Source organism: Nicotiana tabacum, chromosome 10, assembly GCF_000715075.1.
Source record: "Nicotiana tabacum cultivar K326 chromosome 10, ASM71507v2, whole genome shotgun sequence".
NCBI classification, from domain to species: domain Eukaryota; kingdom Viridiplantae; phylum Streptophyta; class Magnoliopsida; order Solanales; family Solanaceae; genus Nicotiana; species Nicotiana tabacum.
The window spans coordinates 140,422,097-140,442,878 of record NC_134089.1 but is presented as its reverse complement, the minus strand read 5'-3'; the positions used below and the strand labels follow the sequence as shown (position 1 = coordinate 140,442,878).

The following is a 20,782-nucleotide window of genomic DNA, read 5'->3' as shown; positions in this document are numbered from 1 at the left end:
ACCTTTTCAACCGTTATGCAAATGAATGCAAACAATTAGTGCAGATAAGCACAGAAATCCGCCCCTCGGGCAAAAATACACAATTTAAACAGGTAAAAGCAGGCAAATAAGAGAAGATAAACACATAAGGTTCACCACTCGGGCTAAATCTCAGAACAATACCAGCCTCTTGGGCTCAATCTCACATAAAAATGGGTACCTATGCTCACTGGGGGTGTGCAGACTCCGGGAGGGGCCCCTTACGGCCTAAATGCAATATCAAGCCATCTCGTGGCATCAAATCTAGGCCCTCGGCCTCATGTCAATCAAACCACCTCGTGGCGTATATATGTATCTCAGGCCCTCGGCCTCATACCAGTATTAGTGTCTCACTGCTGCGGCGTGCAGCCCGATCCAAAAGTATCCTCACAACACAGGCCCTCGGCCTTACTCAGTCAAAATCACATAAGCCACTCGGGCAACAGTAAAATATGATGCTCAGCCCAAAATATTATTGGAAATATCATTCAAGCGTTAAAGCAAAACAAACTTGGCTGAGCTTTGAAAACCGTGGAAAATACATGACTAAGTTCAAGTATAAATCAAAACAGTGAGGAAACATCAACAACAATCCCCGAAGGGTTCAAGTAGTTGGCATGAAGCCCAAATATGGCAATCAGCCCAAATCATGAAGATAGAAAATAAGTTTCAGTCAAATACGCGGTAAAATCATCAATCAAGAAGGACCAAGTCACAAATCCCCAATAGTGCACGACCCCACGCTCATCATCAAGCGTGTGTCTCACCTCAATATAGCACTACGATGTGCAAATCCGGGGTTTCAAACCCTCAGAGAATCATTTACAATCATTACTCACCTCGAACCGGCTAAATCTCTAGCTCGCGACGCCTTTGCCCCTCAAATCGGCCTCCATACGCGTCGAATCTATCCAATATCAGAACGAGAACATCAAGATATGCTAAGGTATCAAAGCCCAAGCAAAAACAATCAGTAACAGGCACAAATCCCAAAATTACCAAAATCCGAGCCCCGAGCCCACTTCTTGAAACTCAGAAATTTTCACATCATTAGATTCCTCGTCTCCCCATGAGTCCATACATATCAACAACATCAAAATCAGAGTTCAAATGACCCCTCAAATCGTCCATTAAAGGCCTCTTAAACTCAAGCCCTAATCCTCCATTTTTAGCCCCTTTAAACCCATTAATTACAGCCTTAATTCATGAAATTCTACCATAGGAATGTGTTTAAGTCCAAAATCCTTACCTCAACGAAGTCTCTTTGATTCCTCTCTTCAAAATCGCCCAAAGCTCCCAATTTCGAGTGCAAAAATGGTTAAACCCTTCAAAAATCGCGAAGGAAGACATATATACATTCTGCCCAGACATAACCGCATTTGCGGTCCAAAATATGCTTTTGCGGTACCGTATATGCGGTCAACACATCCGCTTCTGCGGAGTTCATTAAACCGGCCTAAGCCACATCTGCGAACCTCTTCTGCATCTGCGCTTCCGCAAATGCGATCCCTTTAGCCGCTTCTGCGATCCAGCTCACCTGACCCATTTTTGCTTTTGCGATGAAATACACACATCTGCGGCGCCACATATGTGGTCCACAAACTGCAGATGCGGAAATACCAGAAGCAGCAAATCTGAAGCTGCCACATAAATTCCAGTTTCCCTGCTAACCATCCGAAATCACCCCGAGGCCCCCGAGACCTCAACCAAAATCACAAACATGACCCAATATCTTATTCAAACTTGTTCCAATCATCAAAACACCTCAAACGACACCAAATCTACTAAATCACATCGGATTCATGCCTAAGTTTCCAAAATTTTCCGAAATACATTTTTTATCAAAAACCCAACCAAACCACGCCCGAATGACTAGAAATTTTACACACACATCCCAAATGACACCACGAAGCTACTGCAACTCTCAGAATTTCATTCCGATCTCTATATCAAAATCTCACCTATCAACCAGAAAACGCCGAAATCTCAATTTCGCCAATTCAAGCTTAAACCTTCCACGGACTTCCAAAATGCATACCGGTCATGCTCCTAAGTCCCAAATCACCCAACGGAGCTAGCCAAATCATAAAAATTCTGATCCGAGATCATATACAAACAAGTCAAATCTTGGTCAAACCTTTCCAATTTCAAGCTACAAACTAAGAACTGTTCTTCCAAATTCATTCTGATTTCCCTGAAAACCAAAACCAACGATTTACATAAGTCATAATACATCACACGAGGCAAGTCATGCCCGAGAACTAGCGATCAAAGTGCAAAATCTCAAAACGACCGGTCGGGTCGTTACATCCTCCCCCATTTAAACATACGTGCGTTCTCGAACGTGCCCAGAGTTGTTCTAAGAGCCAACCATTTGCTGAATAACTTTACCATGCATATACCCGGGGGTGATCCCACGTCACCCTATCTCACATAGGTTCGATAACACAATATAACTAAAATTTCACAATCCATCCTAGTCCATAAACCATAGAACCACTTTTCAGCTTCTAAAATCATCAATACGGTCAGAATCTCACATTTATATTGTGAATAAGTCCAAACAAGCTCTAACAAGCCATATCTGTTATCTCAGGTGAAATCACATGATATACCACATAACTCCACACTTGTAGTGATAACTTCTAACCACAGCAGCTGCACACAACATCCGTATACCGATAGAAAAACTCTTATCAACTAAAGTCTCATCCCAACACTTTCATATACTGCCAATGATCACTAAGACACGTGGTAAGCCATAACCATTTCCCAGATCAACCATTCATGAAGCCACTTCTTCCTTGGCAAATACCACAACAAATTTCTTAATCGAAGCTCGATACTATCCTTCTAACATGCTGAAATCGCATCCGTTCGTATTTATTAATGATCCCCAACGATCTCCTCTAATCCAACACATTACTCTGGTGACATGACACATCCATATAGGACTAAGCCACAACTTGCACAATACACGCACCAATACGCAACCGTCCGAACATACTCAAATCATGAAAATGACTCAAATGAAAGAGTTGTACCTCAGGTTCACCAGTACCACCACAACAAAAGGCTGAGAACCCGTCTCACATCATGGGAACATAACACACGAATCTAACCCACAAGGTCATACCTCCACATAACTTTGTTGTGATGTGCGATCCTATCCAACACTGCTCTGCATGAACCACCTTAAGTAACATTGCTCGAAATTGACAACCATACACAATTCGATTTCTGGAACCAAAGCAAATCATCATACCCACGGTGAAGCAAATAACATACACCACACTAACCCGAAAGGACATAACCGATACGCCATTCACCGAGCAACACCCAATCACTCTTCCCGCTCGACTTCTACTATGAAACCCCAATAGAACCGCACCATATGTGCCCATAACCAACAAATCATAACATCTCGCAACACAGAAAGGTAACTCATGGATCTCCCCAGATTACTAATAAGCTCAATAACAATCGAATCAACACATCCCTCAACAGTACAATTCGGAGCCAACCAAACCGGCTCAAATTAGAACACGCATTCACATTGGCCTGCCAACGAACTCCTTATCACAAAAATCCTGGAGTTGCTTATCAACTCTTTTAACTCTGCCGGTATCATACGATACTGTTCCCGACATCAAATCAATACCGAAATCAACAACCTTGCCCGACGACATGCCCGACCACAAGAAACATATCCGAAACGTCCCTCGCCACCGGAACTAAATCAATGGTAGGAGCCTCTGCACTGGCATCTATCACCAAAAGCCCAACTAAGAAAAACAATCCTTCCCAGCCGTCTGTTGGGTCTTTGAAATATAAAACCACTCCACTAGGTCATCATCCGTCGAACCTCTCCACTCAATTCGTGACATTTTCCGGCATAGCCAACAGCGTCGCCTTAGCGCAATAGTCCAGAATGACACCATACAGAGTAAACAATCTGAACCCAATATCACATCCAAAATCTAACATACCAAGCAACAAAAGATCTGCTCGGGTCTCCAAATCCCGATAGTCACTAAACAGTGCCGATACACACGACTCACAACCACCACATAGCCTGAATATGAGAACTTCCCATCTCTAACTCCATATGGTCCATGAATCAACATATCTGGTCCCAATACCGTCGTCTGAATGCATACCACACCTCAAATACACAATCATTCCATGAGAGATAATCTAGAATTCCTCTGTGCCACCAAGCAAACTCGAATATCAGCAGTTGATCTAACAAGAAAATGCCGCAATACTACTAAAATATCATCAACTTAATCACATTGCCCTTTCTGAAACATATGCCCTCGTCAAACCACCCCAAATTATCAATACCATTTTCTTAATCATCCGAAAAGCCTTTCTCTAATTATCTGAAGCTCGTTCCTCTAATTGTCTGAAATTGCCTGCCGCCTAAGAGTTTGTGACCTTCCTTTGAGAACCGAACCGCAACCTTACATATGCGATTCTCAATCCTTCACAACATACCGCATGACCCGAACCATCCTAGGATAACCATGAGAACTTCATATCCCTTCCAAACCACAAGCAACTATGCATTCCACTAGCCGAGAACTTCCCATTGATCTCATCTAGAAGAGAACCACTATACATCCCATGCTCCTTACGTGGAAAAATATACCTCTCTAGCTGTGGTGGAAACCATCTAGAACTCCCCGAATTCCTTTTTCACAACACTAACTCATCAGGACTGAATCCTTCTAACTCAACCGAGTTACGCATGTCACTAAAACCCAAAAGAATTGTCGGCGAAACACCTGCAGAGACTCATTACCCCATAAACATCCAAAGAGCTAAGCATATTCTTACCATACGATCCGACCCACTACCAAGCTATACCATCTATTCGAGTTTCTTTCTGATTTACCTTCAACTTGATACTCCTTTTTGCTATAACATCACAATTCCTCAACCAAGACTTACCATACAGGACCCAAGCATAAAGCCACACAGTCTAAAACTCATAAGCCACTGAATACCTTCTTAAGTATTCCCAAAAGCATCACATTCAAAATACTTTACTTTGAGGAAACTTCCTGCGAATCTAAATCTGTTACCTTTACCTTCATGATACTGATACCTAGAATCCCATAATTAATATAGAAAATACCACAAGTCTTGACATCTTTCAATGAAACTCAGTTTCTAACCACATATACAACCTTAAAATTCCCCATTTTACATATAGAATCTTGAACACATTAGAACCATTCTCGAGAGTTATTCACTCTATTCAAATTGCAATTAGCCTGACCAAACGAATAGAACCACCCGTGCCTCAATAGCACTCCGACACCGCTGAGTGTAACCTCATCCTAGAACAACCAAGCCACTTCCTACTCTATGCACCGAGCATCCATTACCAACAACTCAAGACATTCCGTGATTCTTATGCCCTATGTAGCATAATATAACCTCTGTCAAAATTTTCCTTTACTCGAGCCATCCTCGGTCTCAATTTCCGCAAGCCATAACTGATTCACCATAGCACCTAACCGTGCAATCGCCTAATCAATAGCAGACTCCCCCATATGGCTCAAAGCCATAGATCAACACACACTAAATAATTCATAACGATTATACTCTATTGATGCCATGATACCATAGTGAGATTAAACTCAAATCTTTCATAAGCTTGTGAAAACATAGATCATCTAGAATTTTAACTCTTCTGCAAATCTCGCATTCCATTCTCGCAGCAGATACACCCACTCTCTAAGGGACCCAATTTAAATTGCAACACACATCGTTCACTCGTAAATGAGATCTTCTAACAGACACATAAGGATCACACAACCTCAAAACACTTCGCAGGAGACAACCCACCTGCTTTGCCTCTAACTAACATTTCTGTATACCTTCCACCGTCATAAACTGTACGTAGTCACTTAGTCTTCCTGAGTTTGAACTCATATCGCAACATGAAATTTACTTCACTCACAACTGAAAAACATGAAAAGATCCTTCACATGCCCATAACTCGGGGCTATACCTCGAATCAAGATGGAATTCAAGCACCTAATAGTTCTTCTATCCTCTAGAAGACCCTTCTCGTCGCCTCCAAATCATATGGATACATCTCACAGTACTAGCATACTCATCGCATAGAACAATATCCAACTGTCACTCCCACTAGTAGGACACTACCGAACATATGAGTTCAAAAACACTTGTTCACGCAATCAGCACCTAGGTGCTCAAGCTATAGGCAAAGATCTGGCCTCAAGTCCTCCGGACTGGCCCAACATCAACTCACAGAGATCACATCTTGCCACTCGATCAGGGAATCACAAGCCATCAAGGCATATCTGATACTGAGCGCTCATGCGCATATACGAACGCATGAAAGGAATTCAAGAGTTACTTTTCAAGCTGAATCAAGGACGCACGATTAGAATTCAAGAATGTGAAGTTTTCCTAAACATTCTGCAGCCTCTCGAGAATAAATACAGACGTCTCCGTACCGATTCGCGAGACTCTATTAAACCTGCTCATGACTCGTGAGACCTATGTAACCTAGGCTCTGATACCAACTTGTCACGACCCCAACCCCGAACCCGGTCGTGATGGCGCCTCTCTTGAAGACAAGGCCAGCCAATTAAACCCGATTCAACTTTTAAAATAGTTAATCAACATAAAAATAGTCTAAACATGATTTAACAATACTGAATAGCGAAAATATCGATAACAATGCTAATAAGAAAATACAACCCGACACAGCCCTAATCGGGGTATCACAAGTCACGAGCATCTACTAGGGTATAAATACAACTGAAAAGTCTAAGATATACAAAACACGACTAATGAATGAAGAGGGAGAAAAGCGGTACTGTGAACGCCAGCAGCTACCCTGCTAAACTCCGACGACTATGCCTCCAGTCAGCCAATACCCGGTACCGGGTCTAGAAATACCTAAATCTGCACACAGGGTGCAGGGAGTAAAGTAAGTACTCCAACTCAGTTAGTAATAATCATAACTTAAGTCTGAATGGTAAGAAATCACGTAAAGCATATCAGGATTTTTACTCCGCGTCGAAAGTTATGGATTCAGTTGAACCCGTAGGTTATACGCTGCATCTGCCACAGATTTTTAGTTTGATTTTCCCCTCGGCCGCGTAGGAGGTTGTTGAAATAACATTTTCTTGAGCAGAGAATTTCAGGATGCAAGCATTATTTGAATAAACGTTAGAAATCTAAAAGTTTCTTACAGTGCATTTTAGAAATGATAAATTAGAAAAATTGTCGATCCTTGTATGCGTGAATAGTCTATGCATGAACTTATCCCTTCGTCAACCTAATACGGACATGACTACATATTTAACCTTTTGCCGAAAACATTTTTGTTAGTCAAATAATTAGCTTGTCTAGCCAAACTTATGAAAGCCAAGGTGCTTATATTTTTTATAATACAACAATAACAACCCAGTAGGAATTCATTAGTGGGATCTGGGGAGGGTAAAGTGTACGACCTTATCCTTACCCCGGAGAGATAGATAGGCTGTTTTCGGGAGACCCTCGTTTCAAAGATAATAGATCTGTAACAACAAAAACTAGAAAAATACTACCAACATCGTAAAAAAACAGCAAATAAATAGAAAAAAATATTTATTTAAGAGAGCTGGGATGTTTAACAAATTTTTAGGGGGGAGGAGGGGGGGGAGGGGGAGTGATTTTTATATATATATAAAACAAGTATACCACATAAATTGGAATGGAGAGAATAGTATAACATGGCTTGTAGTATCTTTTTATTTTCCTAGTTTTAGGTCTCAAAAGATTTGTTTGATCTTTTGCAACATACACTCAATTGAGCTCCCGTTTGGTCATAGTTTATGCTACATATTTTTTTAATTTTTTTAGCAAATACATATTTGTTTATAGATTTTATTCCTATTTTGGCAAATTTTCAAATTCCACAATCAGCGCAAAAACTATTTTTGGCCCAAAATATTACCATTTGGTTGTTAATTTTTTTTAAAAAATTACCCAGACTTTTATATTTTATAAAAAAAAACTCACTTTCTGTTATTATTACCCCAACTAATCTATATCTACCCACTTTTTCCTCATTAAACTCACGCAATTTTGCCCTTCTCTATAAACAAAAGAAAATTCTCGCCAAAGTTGTTGTGCCAATCTGTGACAATCCACCTTAAAGATAAAATTTGAATGTAATTGGCTAAAATCTACTAATGTTTGTATAAATTTCTTCATATTAGTTTTGCTTGTTTTGTATGAATTTTTTTTAGATTTGTTTCGCTTGTTTTTATGAATTTTCTTCAGAGTTGTTGGATATTTTCGATAGTTTATAACTCTTATGGGCATAAGTCATATTTTATGTTTATTTAAAAAAAAAAAGTGATGTATGTTTTGAAAATTATATCCAAACAGATTTTCATCTTCGAACCAAACTTCATCCAAATAAATTTTTTTAAAATAAATTTGGGACTATATGCCAAACGCTAGCTAAGTATATGTAAACACTGAATTCTAAGTCCCTTCTAAAACATACCAAGTCCTATGTACACATTGACCGAGCTGGACTTTTGTTAAGCACCAGTTAAGCTAAAATGGGCAACCTATACCGCTAAATAATGCACCTGTGTAATGTACAGGTAAATAAATGGAAAAGTAGTAATACAAGAAAAGGTGGAGCTACAATTTGAAGTTTATGAGTTAAGAAATTCAAGCCATTTTAAGTTATTGGGTTCTAAATGAATAATTTATACATATTCAATAAACTTTTGATAAATATGAAGATTGACCAAAACTATTGAGTTTGACTGGACCCGTATGAAACATGCTGGCTCTGCCCCTAACTACAAGCACTCCAACATTGTCCTTAAGTTGGAGGGTGCAACCCAACCCTAACTTGGATAAATAAACACTTTTAATATTGGCATGTTGCACACTAGCTTATAAGATGCTTCTTGTGATCATCCTACGACCTGAATTTTTGGTATTTGGTAACTAAAATGCTTCTGTATTTTGAAGTGTGTAACGCCCCATTTCTCTAAAATATTACTACATCTGTTTCAAATTAGGTGATGTTCTCTTTTTTTTTTTTTTTAAGTCTGTTTCAAAATAAATTACACATTTCTAAATTTAGAAACAATTTAACTTTAAACTCTTTAATTTACCTATTTTATCCTTAATGAGAAGTTTTTATAACCACACAAATGTCATGACCCCATAAAGCTTTTATCCTTAAACTTTTAAGACCACAAGTTTCAAAAGTCTTATTTATTTTCTTAAACTCCATGTCGAATCAAACTACCTCATCTAAATTGAAACGGAGGGAATACTAATATATAAGGTTAGAAAGATTTTTTAAGAAAGCATGTTAAATTCCATCGTACACAAAAAATAATGCTTGTTGAATATTTGCTAGTCTAACCATTAGTTACTTCGCGAAACACCAAAAATTTTAGCAATCCAAATGTGAACATGATATAGACCATCAAATGTTTTTAAAAAATTCCATTAAACCATGAAAACGTGCTTTTTGAGGAAATTATTCGACAGGAACAATAGAATTGATTGGCAGCCGCTTGAGCTAAATAAAATTCAAGTACTAAAACTAAATCTAGGAGCATGATTTTGAAATAACCTAAATTATTCTGCTAGGCAGAAATTAGAGTAGGAGATGTTTATGTAGTTGTTTCAAACAAAACGACACCGGGAAAATCACAGGTGGAAATAGCTATATGAATGGGCCTGGGAAAGCCCAACATAGGTCATTGGAGAATTGCAGTACGGACCAATAGAATCGGGCCAGTCAGCCGAATTAAGTAAAAATTGTGTGGGGTAGCCACTTTTTAAAGTGGTATTTACTTTTTATCCAACATTTTTAATGCTTAACAATAGTAGCCACTAATCTATTAAAATTAAGTGAAAAGACTGTGTTACCCTTTCTTCTATCTCTTTCATGTGTTAGGCACAAGCATGAAATAATTACCCGAGCAATTCTGAAAGCCCCCCAATTCCTGCGAACTTAAATGGTTGAGGACCTTCTCTTTCAAGATCCTGATCCAAATTGTATTTAAATATATGAACTTGTATTCTGGAAATATGAATATATGTTAAAGCAAAAAAGACATAAGTAAGATTAATTTGAAACCTCTTCTTCCGCAGCTTCTAAACCACCTTGAACCCAGAAAATGTTGTTGTAACCAGCATTGTATAGCACCTCATGGACCTGCCTGATGCAAAGGGTTACGCGTGAGCAATAAGGAACACAAATTACCAGATTTGTCATGAACATAAGGATCTTTCAGTGCCTACTCTATCTGTCCGATTATGGACCTATTGCGAGTTCAAAAGTTAAGGACACTTGGTCCTGAACTTCGAGTTCCAAGTTTAAAAGTTAAGGACACTTGGTCCTGAACTTAGAGTTACAAGTTCAAAAGTTAAGAACACTTGGTCCTGAAGTTAGACTAACAAGCTCAAAAGTTAAGGACAATAGGTCATGAACTTAGACTAACAAACTCAAAAGTTAAGGACAATAGGTCCTAAACTTAGGCTAAGAAGCCCAAAAGTTAAGGACAATAGGTCCTAAACTTAGACTAACAAGCTCAAAAGTTAAGGACAATAGGTCCTGAACTTAGACTAACAAGCTGAAAAGTTAAGTATATTTGGTCATGAACTTCGAGTTCCAAGTTCAAAAGTTAAGGACATGTAGTCCTGAAGTCCTGAACTTAGAGTTACATGTTCAAAAGTTAAGGACACTTGGTCCTGAACTTTATGAGCAGAAGGATGTTTTCGTTCGGGCAGGTAAAGTTTATTAAAGCAGTAGCTAAAGACTAAATATATTTTAAACATTGGCTTAAAAGTAAATACATGTGTTATTAGTGGCTATCCGTGCACTTCCCTCCCGAATTAGCTAAGGAAAATGATATAGTATAGCCGCTCTCGATATAATAGCCGAAAATATATATATTTTGTATATTATACATTCTGTATGTTATATACAAAAATTATATAAATTTATTTACTTTCTCGATTACCAAATATAAATTGTTTCTGGCGCGAGCTAAAAGTGATAATATCTCTGGTTATGATCAAAACAAGGAATAAATCTCATGGCCCAAAATATGCTACTCCTCTATTTCAAAATGAATGACGTAATTCAAACTAAAAAAGTTAAGTAATAAATTTCCGATTGTTATGAATACATTGAATTTGTGAATGTCCAACAACTTATCCATGAACCATTTTGGATTATACATGAATATATTTATTACACTCATTTAATATTTTGTACCTCTCAAGTAAATTGTACACTATATATACAATGTTTCTCATTTTACAAAAGACATCAATAAGATAGACTTAAATATAACTTGATAGAAGAAAAGTTTTATCTATATTTCTTGGCTCATATTGCTATAATTTTTTAATACGTTATCAGCACGAAGTTCTAACCAACTGAGGTTATTTGTTTCATTCAAATTTAATCTTCTTCCAAAAAGAGGTAGTTAATTTCTTTTCCGATTCAGGTATACATTCTTTTATAACGTTTCTATTAGGATCTTCTTTAACCTGCAATTTAATAATCATATGCATAACTTGTTTAGAATATGATTATAATAGTTATCTTGATATGAAAACAATAAGCTTCGATTAAATTGGTTTTTTATTATATAATCTACGAAGAAGTTTAAACCTACACATAAATAGATAAGAATTAAATTGAATTAAAGTGATTAGACTAATTAATCCCACATCCAAATGTTATGACAGAATAGGCATTTAGAAGGAATTCTTACAAAATTTTAAAAAGGTTTAAAAGTATCTTCAATAGATTTATCACCTAAGTGTACACACTAATTAATGCCTTAACTATTAGATTAATTTATTCAATATTGAAACTTGCAGAATTGATATCATCTAGTTTTATGCCTACTTAACTTATTGAAACGTCTTCTAAGTAGAACAAAATATACTAGTACCTATTAATGAGATTACTTCAACTTATTTATTCTCCGAAAATATACTTACATATCTAAAGTTCTTGTGTGTAATATTAAGCACTAATTTATCATCACATTACACATAATTATTTGTTCTAATAATTACATAGAGAATGTTATAACTACAACAAATTTGATTATCAATGATGAATTATTTTGTCACCTATGATTCACTTTTCGTCACCAAAGATTTTCTGTGACGAAATTTCTTTTGTCAATCTTTCGTCTCTAAAACACCGTCACTAATAACATATAAAGGCAACTTTGTATTTCGTCGCCAAATAATGAAATATTAAATACGAAATTCTTTTCGTCCCCAAATACGTAATATTTATGACGGATTTATTTGTCATAAAAAGTACAAAAAAATCGTACTTAATATTATGATTTTGTCACTAGAAAGTGCATTAATGTCAACGAAACTGCCTCGTCTCTAAAAATTTAGTTTAGTTAGTGACGACGTCAAATGTCTCTAAAGCTATGTGTGTTTCGTAGTTGAAAAACCGTAAATTTGTCACTAAAGACTACCTTTTATCTACAAAAAAGTATTTCGTCCCTAAATATATAATTAGTGACAATTATAATTTTGTAGTTAAAACTATTATCTTATCACTAAAAAAATATTTTTATCGACAAAATAAAGTTGTCACTATAAGTTATCATAATTAGTGACAATTACAATTGTCAAAAAATACAAAGTTGATTCGTAGTCAATAAAAAGATCATTTTGGGACATAAATTATTCTGTCACTAAATAAGTGAATTTATGACAAACTTAATTTGTTTCGTGACGAAAATGTGATATTCCTAAAAACTATAAAAAAGTGAACATTTTTGTCACTAATAACAAATGTTTGATGACGTTTATATTCGTATTTGTTTTAGATTGACGTTATACGAATTTGAAATAACATAATAAAACAATCAAGGTAATAACAGAAAATAAAAACAATCAATGGTAACAAAAATATTCACCATTGATCATAAAACTAATATTAAAATTATATTGAAATAAAAGCTCCTTAAAATAAAAAGAAACATAATTAAAGTAAATATGTCCAACATAAAAGTCTAATTGAGAAATATTACTCCTAAACTAGGACTGAGAAGTGGAGGAATGCAGTGACACTTCACTTGCAATTAGTCTTGATCCAATAGTTACCTTCATATACCTATATAAAAGATAGAGAAAAAATTAAGATTTAAGTTAATACTTTATGGTATCATGGCATAAATAAAATATAATTGGTATAAACTACAACTTCTTGTTAGACGTAGAGTTTAATTGGTGAAACAAATAATTGAATTGTGATACAAATAAATAAAAATGAGAAAAAAATTAAATAGTGTGAAGTTTAGTGTACCCAAAGTTGATAATCTGGTGGAGCTCAATCTTCACTGTATCATTAGAAAAAACATTCGAACTTAGATGCTAAAAGAAATATAATTGAATTTATCATTTAAAGATGTAGTACTACTAACCTTGATGGTGATGAGCCAATAAAATGACACTTCATTTCGTTTAATATTTCCTCTTGGCGTGCCCTTAGAGTACCCAACTCAGAAGTTAATGTTTGTATCTGTATTTGCTGATTTGCTACCTCAGTTTCAGCTACATTCAAATGTTCTTGTAAATCATGTTGGGCAGTAGCAGCATCCTCTTTTGCCCTCCTAAGAGCATCCTCTAATTCTACTGTCCTCCTTTTTGTTGCTGTAGTTGTATTAGGCTTTGGTCCATAGCCAAGGCCTTTAATATATCCTGACCTTGTACCAAGTATATTATCAACAATTTCATCAATAGTCATTGGATTCTCTTCAGAAACAGACCGAGCTCTCAAATCTCTCATTTTGTTCTACATAAAAATATTACATCAGTTAAATTAATTATAAGATAGAATGAATACATGTGACATTGTACTAAAATATTACTTACGTAGTTAGTCTCAGCTTCTGGAGATGACCATCCTTTTTCACTCGAGTAATGGGTGCTTTTGTAGAACTCAATCCTATTTGGCTCTACTCCTCCATGTTCATTCACACCCTACACAATATAAAAATAATATGAAATATTACTAAAATATCATCTTAGTAATGAATGTGGAGGGTGATTGAACCTCAACCACATTAACATGATTAGATTACAAGTTCAACAAAAGGTAATGAATGCTTGTCTAATAGGATCATGGTTCTTTATATTATGCAGCTATGTATTGTATGATGGAAAACTGGAAACTAGTTTTATGATTTAATAGAAATTTGATGTAAGTTAGTAGAGATATAGTCTTATGCTTAATGAAAAGTTGAAAAAAAACTCATGTTCCCTTAAACGGGATATAAAAGTGTATGTGACTTTTAATTTCATAAGCTTTCACAAGCAAAGGTATTGAAAAAGTTACAAAAAATAAAAATAGTACAGCATGAGCAACTACAAAAGCTCTTAACCCCATGAAATGATTAGATTTCAGCTTTGTTCAAAAGCTCTTGACCCCATGAAATGATTAGATTTCAGCTTTGTTCGATTGACCTTGTTTATCTCGCATCGTCTCTACAAATAATATATAAATATAAGTATAAAAGTTACTCAACATTCACCATCTATACATTTAAATGCAAATAAATATAAAAGTTACTCTAAAATTCACAATGATGAGAAAACAAATAAAGGACAGTTTATCGAGAGGGAGGGCAAGCAACAACATCAGCCATGGTTCTCAAGACAGAACTCTATAGTTTCAGTGGTGGCAAGATTTACCCTGGGAGGGGCATCAGACTTATTCGTTCAGATTCTCAGGTGTTCCTATTCCACAATTCAAAATGCAAAAGATACTTCCACAACATGCTGAAACCATCAAAACTTACTTGGACAGCTATGTATAGGAAGCAACACAAGAAGGATATTGCACAAAAAGCTGTTAAGAAGAGGCGACGTGCCACCAAGAAGCCTTACTCAAGGTCCATTGTGGGTGCAACCTTGGAGGTTATCCAGAAGAAAAGAACTGAAAGGCCAGGAGTTCGAGATGCTACCAGGGAGGCTGCTCTTCGTGAAATTAAGGAAAGGATTAAGAATACAAAGGATGAAAAGTAGGCTAAGGAAGCAGAGGTGACGGCCAAGTCCCAGAAAGCTGGAGGAAAGGGCAACCTCCCCAAAGGAGGTGCATCAAAAGGTCCTAAGCTTGGTGGCGGCAGAGGAAAACGTTAAGCTGCTGTTCATTTTATTTCCTTATTAGCAATAGATTGTCTTGTTTGAAGACACTGTAAACGACCATCATTTACAATAGTTACACTGCAGACAGAAGTTTCTCGTAAGACAATTTTGCATTTAGTTGAAAATGCAGCTATTCATTCCCTTCGGATTGCTAACCAAAAAAAAAAGGACAGTTTCAACAGTTCCAAACCCACAAGGCAGAAAACAACAAGAGTAGAATAGACAAACATAATACGATGAGAGATTTGAACAGCAAATATCATAAGTTTGATGGATCTTGTAGCTTAGATGATTCAACAACTTGAATTATTTGCTGAAAGATGATTTCTACGTGACATAACCAACATGGATAGTGATTATGGACATTGTATATGGCTAGGTGGGGAAAAGAAGCATCATCTTCTTGCACAAATATCTTGTTTAGACCTAATTTTACTGTATTGATTATCCAACACACAACACCAAAGAGTGGCTTGATCCCTGACATTCAACTTGGCTTAAGATACTTGACTTAACAGTTAACAGTTCAAGGGCACATCCAAAACCAAACAATCAATTACTTCATTAGTTGTGCAGTGTGAAACCAAGACCAGTGAGTAAACATGTTGCTGAAAATATCTTTTGTACATCCAAAACCAAGCAATCAGGTAATAGAAATTACCTTATGCTCTAGATTCGCCCACATGTCACAGAGCCTATTCCAATTTTCCGGGGTCAACTCTGGCACTTCAATTTTACGAGCCTCTTCCTCGGAGCTTGCACTTTCAAATAGCTTTTTTAATTTGTAGCGCCATTGTCAGCTTCTATTTTTCAGAATATCCTCACAGCTATCTTTGGTGTAATGCTCGTCCAAGTTAATTTCAAACTTCTCCTACAAAATAAGAAGTTTTGAAGACACTCACAAAACTATCAAAATTTCCTTTGCTCGGAAAAGATTAAAATCTAACATATTTACAATGTAATAAAATTTACCAAAATATAGAATCCTTACATGGCATCTAATTAATGCTGCATCCTTATCCTCTCTTGTGAGTTCCTTCCACTTGTTTGGAAGCGAAAGAAAGTTGCGAGCAACAATTCCTAACTCATTTGATAGCTTTGCTGATGGAATTGCCTCAACTGGCCTTCCTTTACCAACTGGGATTTCTATAACCATCTTTCTTCCTATAGACTTCTTCATTTTCTCAAGACCTTTTCCCATTGTCCTTCCACAACATTTCCTAATTCTAGTTGAATCATCTGATTTTAAAAAGCAAAAGTCAGTTCAAAATACCTGCTAAAATTCAGAAATAGTAACCATGTATACATATTAGTAATTAATTGCAATGCTACAAATGAAAACTCTATTGTTACAAGTTTAACATTAATGAATATTTCAAATGTTAATATATTTGGTTCCAACTTTAACACAAGAATGTTAGATGCTGGAACATAAAAATAGCTATTTCTTTCCGGTGGAGGAAAATAAGAATTTGTTGCAACTTCTTATTGGGCGACAATCAGAACTTTGTTTACATCCCCTCTTTTAAACACAATCCGTTTTTTTATAAACATAAACTCAAGAATAATATTGCAGTAGGTGTGAAGTTCTTGGCTCCCTTCGTATCTACTAAAATCAATAAGAAAGAATGCGTGCAATGTAATTTATCAGATAATGACTTCCACGGAAATGGAAATCCCCAATATACTAACAACAATGAGCAATAAGCATTAGAAATAAGGAGAACAAACAATAACTAATAGATATACTCCTCGTCAATATAATATATAAAAGGTACGTATTACCTGTATTAGGAATAGGATTATTACTATTTGATGGAGCAGATGATCGGTTAGCTTGAGTAGAAGCACATGTAATTGTGGTTTGTCTAAAGACACATCCGCCTGGTGCCATTGATTTGTAGAATTCTACCAAAAACGCTAATAATTTTAGTATATTCATCAGATATAAAATTTATTAGTTTAACAAACCAAAAGATAGAAATAACTAAAGGAATATTCAAAAAGAACATAAATCATCAATCTGGAAAGCGTGATGCACATCATTTTCTAATAAGAGTTTATTGTCTTCTTCTCCTAATATTTATTGAACTATTGAAGCATCACTAGCCGACTTAAGTTATTAGTATAACATACCAAAGATCTATTTATGCAGGAATTTGTCAAATCAAAAGGCACATAAACTATGTTTTCAAAAACTTATACAAGCGGCAGAGTTATAAGAAGTTATGTTTCTGATAAAGATTGAGCCTAGTAAAGAAATGTTTACTAATTTCAACAAAAATATAAATTACCCTACAGAATATTCACCTTAAAACATTTTGGTTCAGTTCATCAGAATTTAAAGTACCATTATCCGATCAAACAAAGTCCTAAGTGTCACCAAGAAGCATGATTTGACTCAAACACAAGCTGTAATACCCTATTCCTGCAATCCATCCACTATTCCGTCGAAACCAGACGGAAAGCGTCAATATATGTACAAAAAATGCCTACTTTGCTAATTCCTAATTTTTTTCCTTCAGTACAGGCATGCTTCACTAGTTGTATGCCACAAATAATATATGAATTAATCATTCAATATATGATTGTGCCAAATTACAATCTATTGAATCTTATTCAAACATAGAGTAGGTGGAATGATACATACCTGTTCAGAAAATGATACATACCTGTTCAGAAATTTTGCTTCACTTTGCAATGTATTTTTTCCAGTCATTTTTCTCATATATATATAGTGGTTATCCTGACATTCGTTTGGAGCCAAAAATCCCAAAAACCAGCGCCAAAAGACGGTTTCTTTCTCCATTTTACAATGTTGTGGAATTCTATTTGGTGGGTATGGACGAGTTTGGTGGGTATGGAGGAGGTTGAAGAGTTATGCCAAGGAAGGGAGTGGAGAAGTGCTTTACCCTGAATTTTCTTCTAACCCTAACTTTATCTCTCTCTCCCACTAATTCTAAAATATCAGCCAACTTATGTAAATAATACTAAAATAAAACTTTATTTTAGAACGTATATTCTTCATATCTCAATTTTGGATGACTTTTATGTTTTTAATAAGTTATATGAAATATTTTATGAGAATAATAAAGAAAGATTTCAAAAATTGATTTAACTATCTTGGCATAAAATAATATATTAAACAAAGAGTGTTCATGAGAAATTTGATTTTGATTTTTTAAATTTTAAGAATAGATAAAATTTAATTATTTGATTTTAAGAAAAACTTAATTGAGAAAAGTCGAACCAAACTGATTATATAAATACCTATTTAGAAATTATAATTATACAATTTAATAAGTCCTAGTTTCTTTTAAATTTTGTATCCAATCAAACACCGTCACATCTCTATTTTAAAAGGTTTTTCGGGAACTCGCCACAGGGCGGGACACTATCAAAATGCCCTGACACTTACACGCAAGGCATAGTTTCACGAGGCTTATGTCTCAAGCGTTCGACTGTGCGCGTTGAACACGCCTAACGCTTAAGGCTCGAGACTCACTCCACAGTTCTTACGCAAATAATGTGTTGAGTTTCCTAATAAGCTTTGTTGACCCTCATAATTTTATAACAAATGAATAATAAGTTCTACTCATTCGTAAAAATTTTAAATTGGGAGTAACTCAAATAACGAGCCATAATATTGCATATTATTTAATTGGACATCGTAAAAGTGAATTTTATTTGAACATTTTTTTTAAAAAAAAAATAGGTAGCCAAAATTTATATCTTCATTTGTCATTGGTCTCCGTGTCTTAAGTTCTATGTCTCTTAACTTTAAAAGTAACTTCGTAATTAATCTTGAAGGAACACTATTTTAAATTATAGTATTACACTAGTAACTTTGTAATTATTTTACATCGAGGTTTGAAATTTGTTAAGTTTGAGTTAGAGTATATTTTGGTATTATCAGACTCTGACCGGTGTTTTGGGACCTTAGATAGGTTCGTTTTATTGATTGGATCTGGTGTGTGAAGTTTAGTAGTGATGCGAAATGTCTAAGTGAGTTAAAGAAGTGTGGTATTTATTTTAATTTATAATTAAATGATGAGCTAGATATAAGGTTAAATTGGCAAATAACAGAGGATCATTTATGAGACCAACCTTCTAATCTCAAGAAATTGTGAAGTGGAAGCTAAATTTTTGTAGCAACAAGGTACGTGTTCCTTGGTTGTTCTGGTTCTATTAAATTTTAATTTGGTTTTTTGGTTTTCTATTTTCTAAAATTAGAAATGACAATTGAATCAAACTAAGTACGGTTTTAATTTGATTTTTTTCCAATTTTGCAGGCTATATAGACTTCATAGTAGAACTTTACAAAATGGACAGTTTTTTGAACTTGATAATTTTTCAATATGGGTGCTTTAGTCATAAGGTTAATTAGTCCTAAAGTAATTTTATGTATCGCATGAACAAATGTATGTCTTTTAGTTTTTAACTATGAATCTTTTTCGTCGCTAATAATTGTACTGTTCAACTACAAAATTTAAGTCGTAGCCATTTAAAATTATATTTTTCGTGACAAAATTTTTGTTGTGACTAAATTATACGTTAAACAGAGACGATTAAATAATTGTCACTAATTGTTTGCATTATTAGTGACAAAAAAGGTCATAATTAAATATAAACTTTGGTAGCTAAAGCTTACAATGTTTAACTATAAATTTTAATTTGTCACTATTGTAATACCATATTTTTTGTGACGAAACTTTTTCGTGTCCAAAATTTTACCAATTTTAAGACAAATTATAATTTGTCACAAATTGGGTACATCATTAGTGACAAAATAATATGTCACCGATGATATAAAATTCGTGGCTAATGTTATTCAGTAATGGCGCCAACGTTTTTTGGTAGGAAATTTTAGTGGACAAAGCATTTGCTACGAAATTTTATGTTTCGTCACTAAAAGTGTGCGGCTTATGTATTTAAATACGAAACATAATTTTTGTCACGAAAAGTGAATTATTAGTGACGAATTAATGTGTCGTGGCTAAAAGTTTTGTAGCTAAATATCACATTTGTTGTAGTGATACACGATTATATTCTGCATTAATTTTTTTCGTTGATAATAATTTTTATCATTCTAATTCACTTATTTTCTATAATAGTTTTCACTATGTCAAATTTATCAAAATTTCAATTTGTGGCACTTGACATCTCCGGGAATAACTATTTGTCATGGATAGTTGATGTTGAAATTCACCTTGACGCTAAAAGTCTTGGTGACACTATTAAGGAAGGAAATGAAGCATCAAGTCAGGATAAGGCGAAAGCCATGATTTTCCTTCGCCGTCAATTCGATAAAGAGTTAAAAAGCGAATATTTAACCTTGAAAGATCCATTTCAATTATGGATTAGTTTGAAGGAACGATATGACCATCTAAAAGCCACAGTATTGCCAAGAGCTCGTCGTGAGTGGACCCACTTATGGCTACAAGATTATTGGACCATAAGTGAATATAATTCTGTTGTATATAGAATAATTTTCCAACTAAAATTATGTGGAGAACCTATGAATGATGAGGCCATATTGGAAAAGACTCTTTCC

At 35.2% G+C, this 20,782-nt stretch overlaps 2 protein-coding genes and 1 pseudogene across 3 annotated transcripts; 1 reads left to right on the top strand and 2 right to left on the bottom strand.

The window, feature by feature from the left end:
- Positions 1 to 12,956: 12,956 nt before the first annotated feature.
- Positions 12,957 to 14,100, bottom strand: LOC107797449 (uncharacterized). Of its 2 annotated transcripts, XM_075223354.1 has the most exons (4): positions 13,957 to 14,100; positions 13,506 to 13,876; positions 13,388 to 13,421; positions 12,957 to 13,195 (listed from the first exon to the last, which is right to left on the bottom strand). In XM_075223354.1, exons 2-3 carry the CDS (start codon positions 13,868 to 13,870, stop codon positions 13,412 to 13,414), a joined length of 375 nt encoding a protein of 124 aa, XP_075079455.1. In that variant the 5' UTR covers positions 13,871 to 13,876; positions 13,957 to 14,100; the 3' UTR covers positions 12,957 to 13,195; positions 13,388 to 13,411. The 2 variants fall into 2 exon arrangements, with proteins under 2 accessions (XP_075079455.1, XP_016475829.1); XM_016620343.2 differs by lacking the exon at positions 13,388 to 13,421.
- Positions 14,101 to 14,489: 389 nt separating this feature from the next.
- On the bottom strand, positions 14,490 to 18,198 carry LOC107797448 (uncharacterized). Its single transcript, XM_075223353.1, has 5 exons — positions 17,901 to 18,198; positions 17,014 to 17,136; positions 16,220 to 16,467; positions 15,890 to 16,099; positions 14,490 to 14,568 (listed from the first exon to the last, which is right to left on the bottom strand). The coding sequence occupies exons 2-4, from the start codon at positions 17,120 to 17,122 to the stop codon at positions 16,025 to 16,027; spliced, it is 432 nt and encodes a 143-aa protein (XP_075079454.1). The 5' UTR covers positions 17,123 to 17,136; positions 17,901 to 18,198; the 3' UTR covers positions 14,490 to 14,568; positions 15,890 to 16,024.
- On the top strand, positions 14,702 to 15,329 carry LOC107797446 (large ribosomal subunit protein eL24-like; annotated as a pseudogene).
- Positions 18,199 to 20,782: the final 2,584 nt, after the last annotated feature.

What these genes read in the sequence shown, in the direction of transcription:
- LOC107797449 (XM_016620343.2), bottom strand. Translation starts at nt 13,870, where the DNA reads ATGAGAGATTTGAGAGCTCGGTCTGTTTCTGAAGAGAATCCAATGACT. An exon ending in ATTGGCTCATCACCATCAAG is followed by an intron (nt 13,196 to 13,505) that starts GTTAGTAGTACT and finishes TCTTTTATATAG; the next exon opens with GTATATGAAGGTAACTATTG.
- LOC107797448 (XM_075223353.1), bottom strand. Translation starts at nt 17,122, where the DNA reads ATGGCACCAGGCGGATGTGTCTTTAGACAAACCACAATTACATGTGCT. An exon ending in TAATCCTATTCCTAATACAG is followed by an intron (nt 16,468 to 17,013) that starts GTAATACGTACC and finishes TTTTAAAATCAG; the next exon opens with ATGATTCAACTAGAATTAGG. An exon ending in CAGCATTAATTAGATGCCAT is followed by an intron (nt 16,100 to 16,219) that starts GTAAGGATTCTA and finishes CTTATTTTGTAG; the next exon opens with GAGAAGTTTGAAATTAACTT.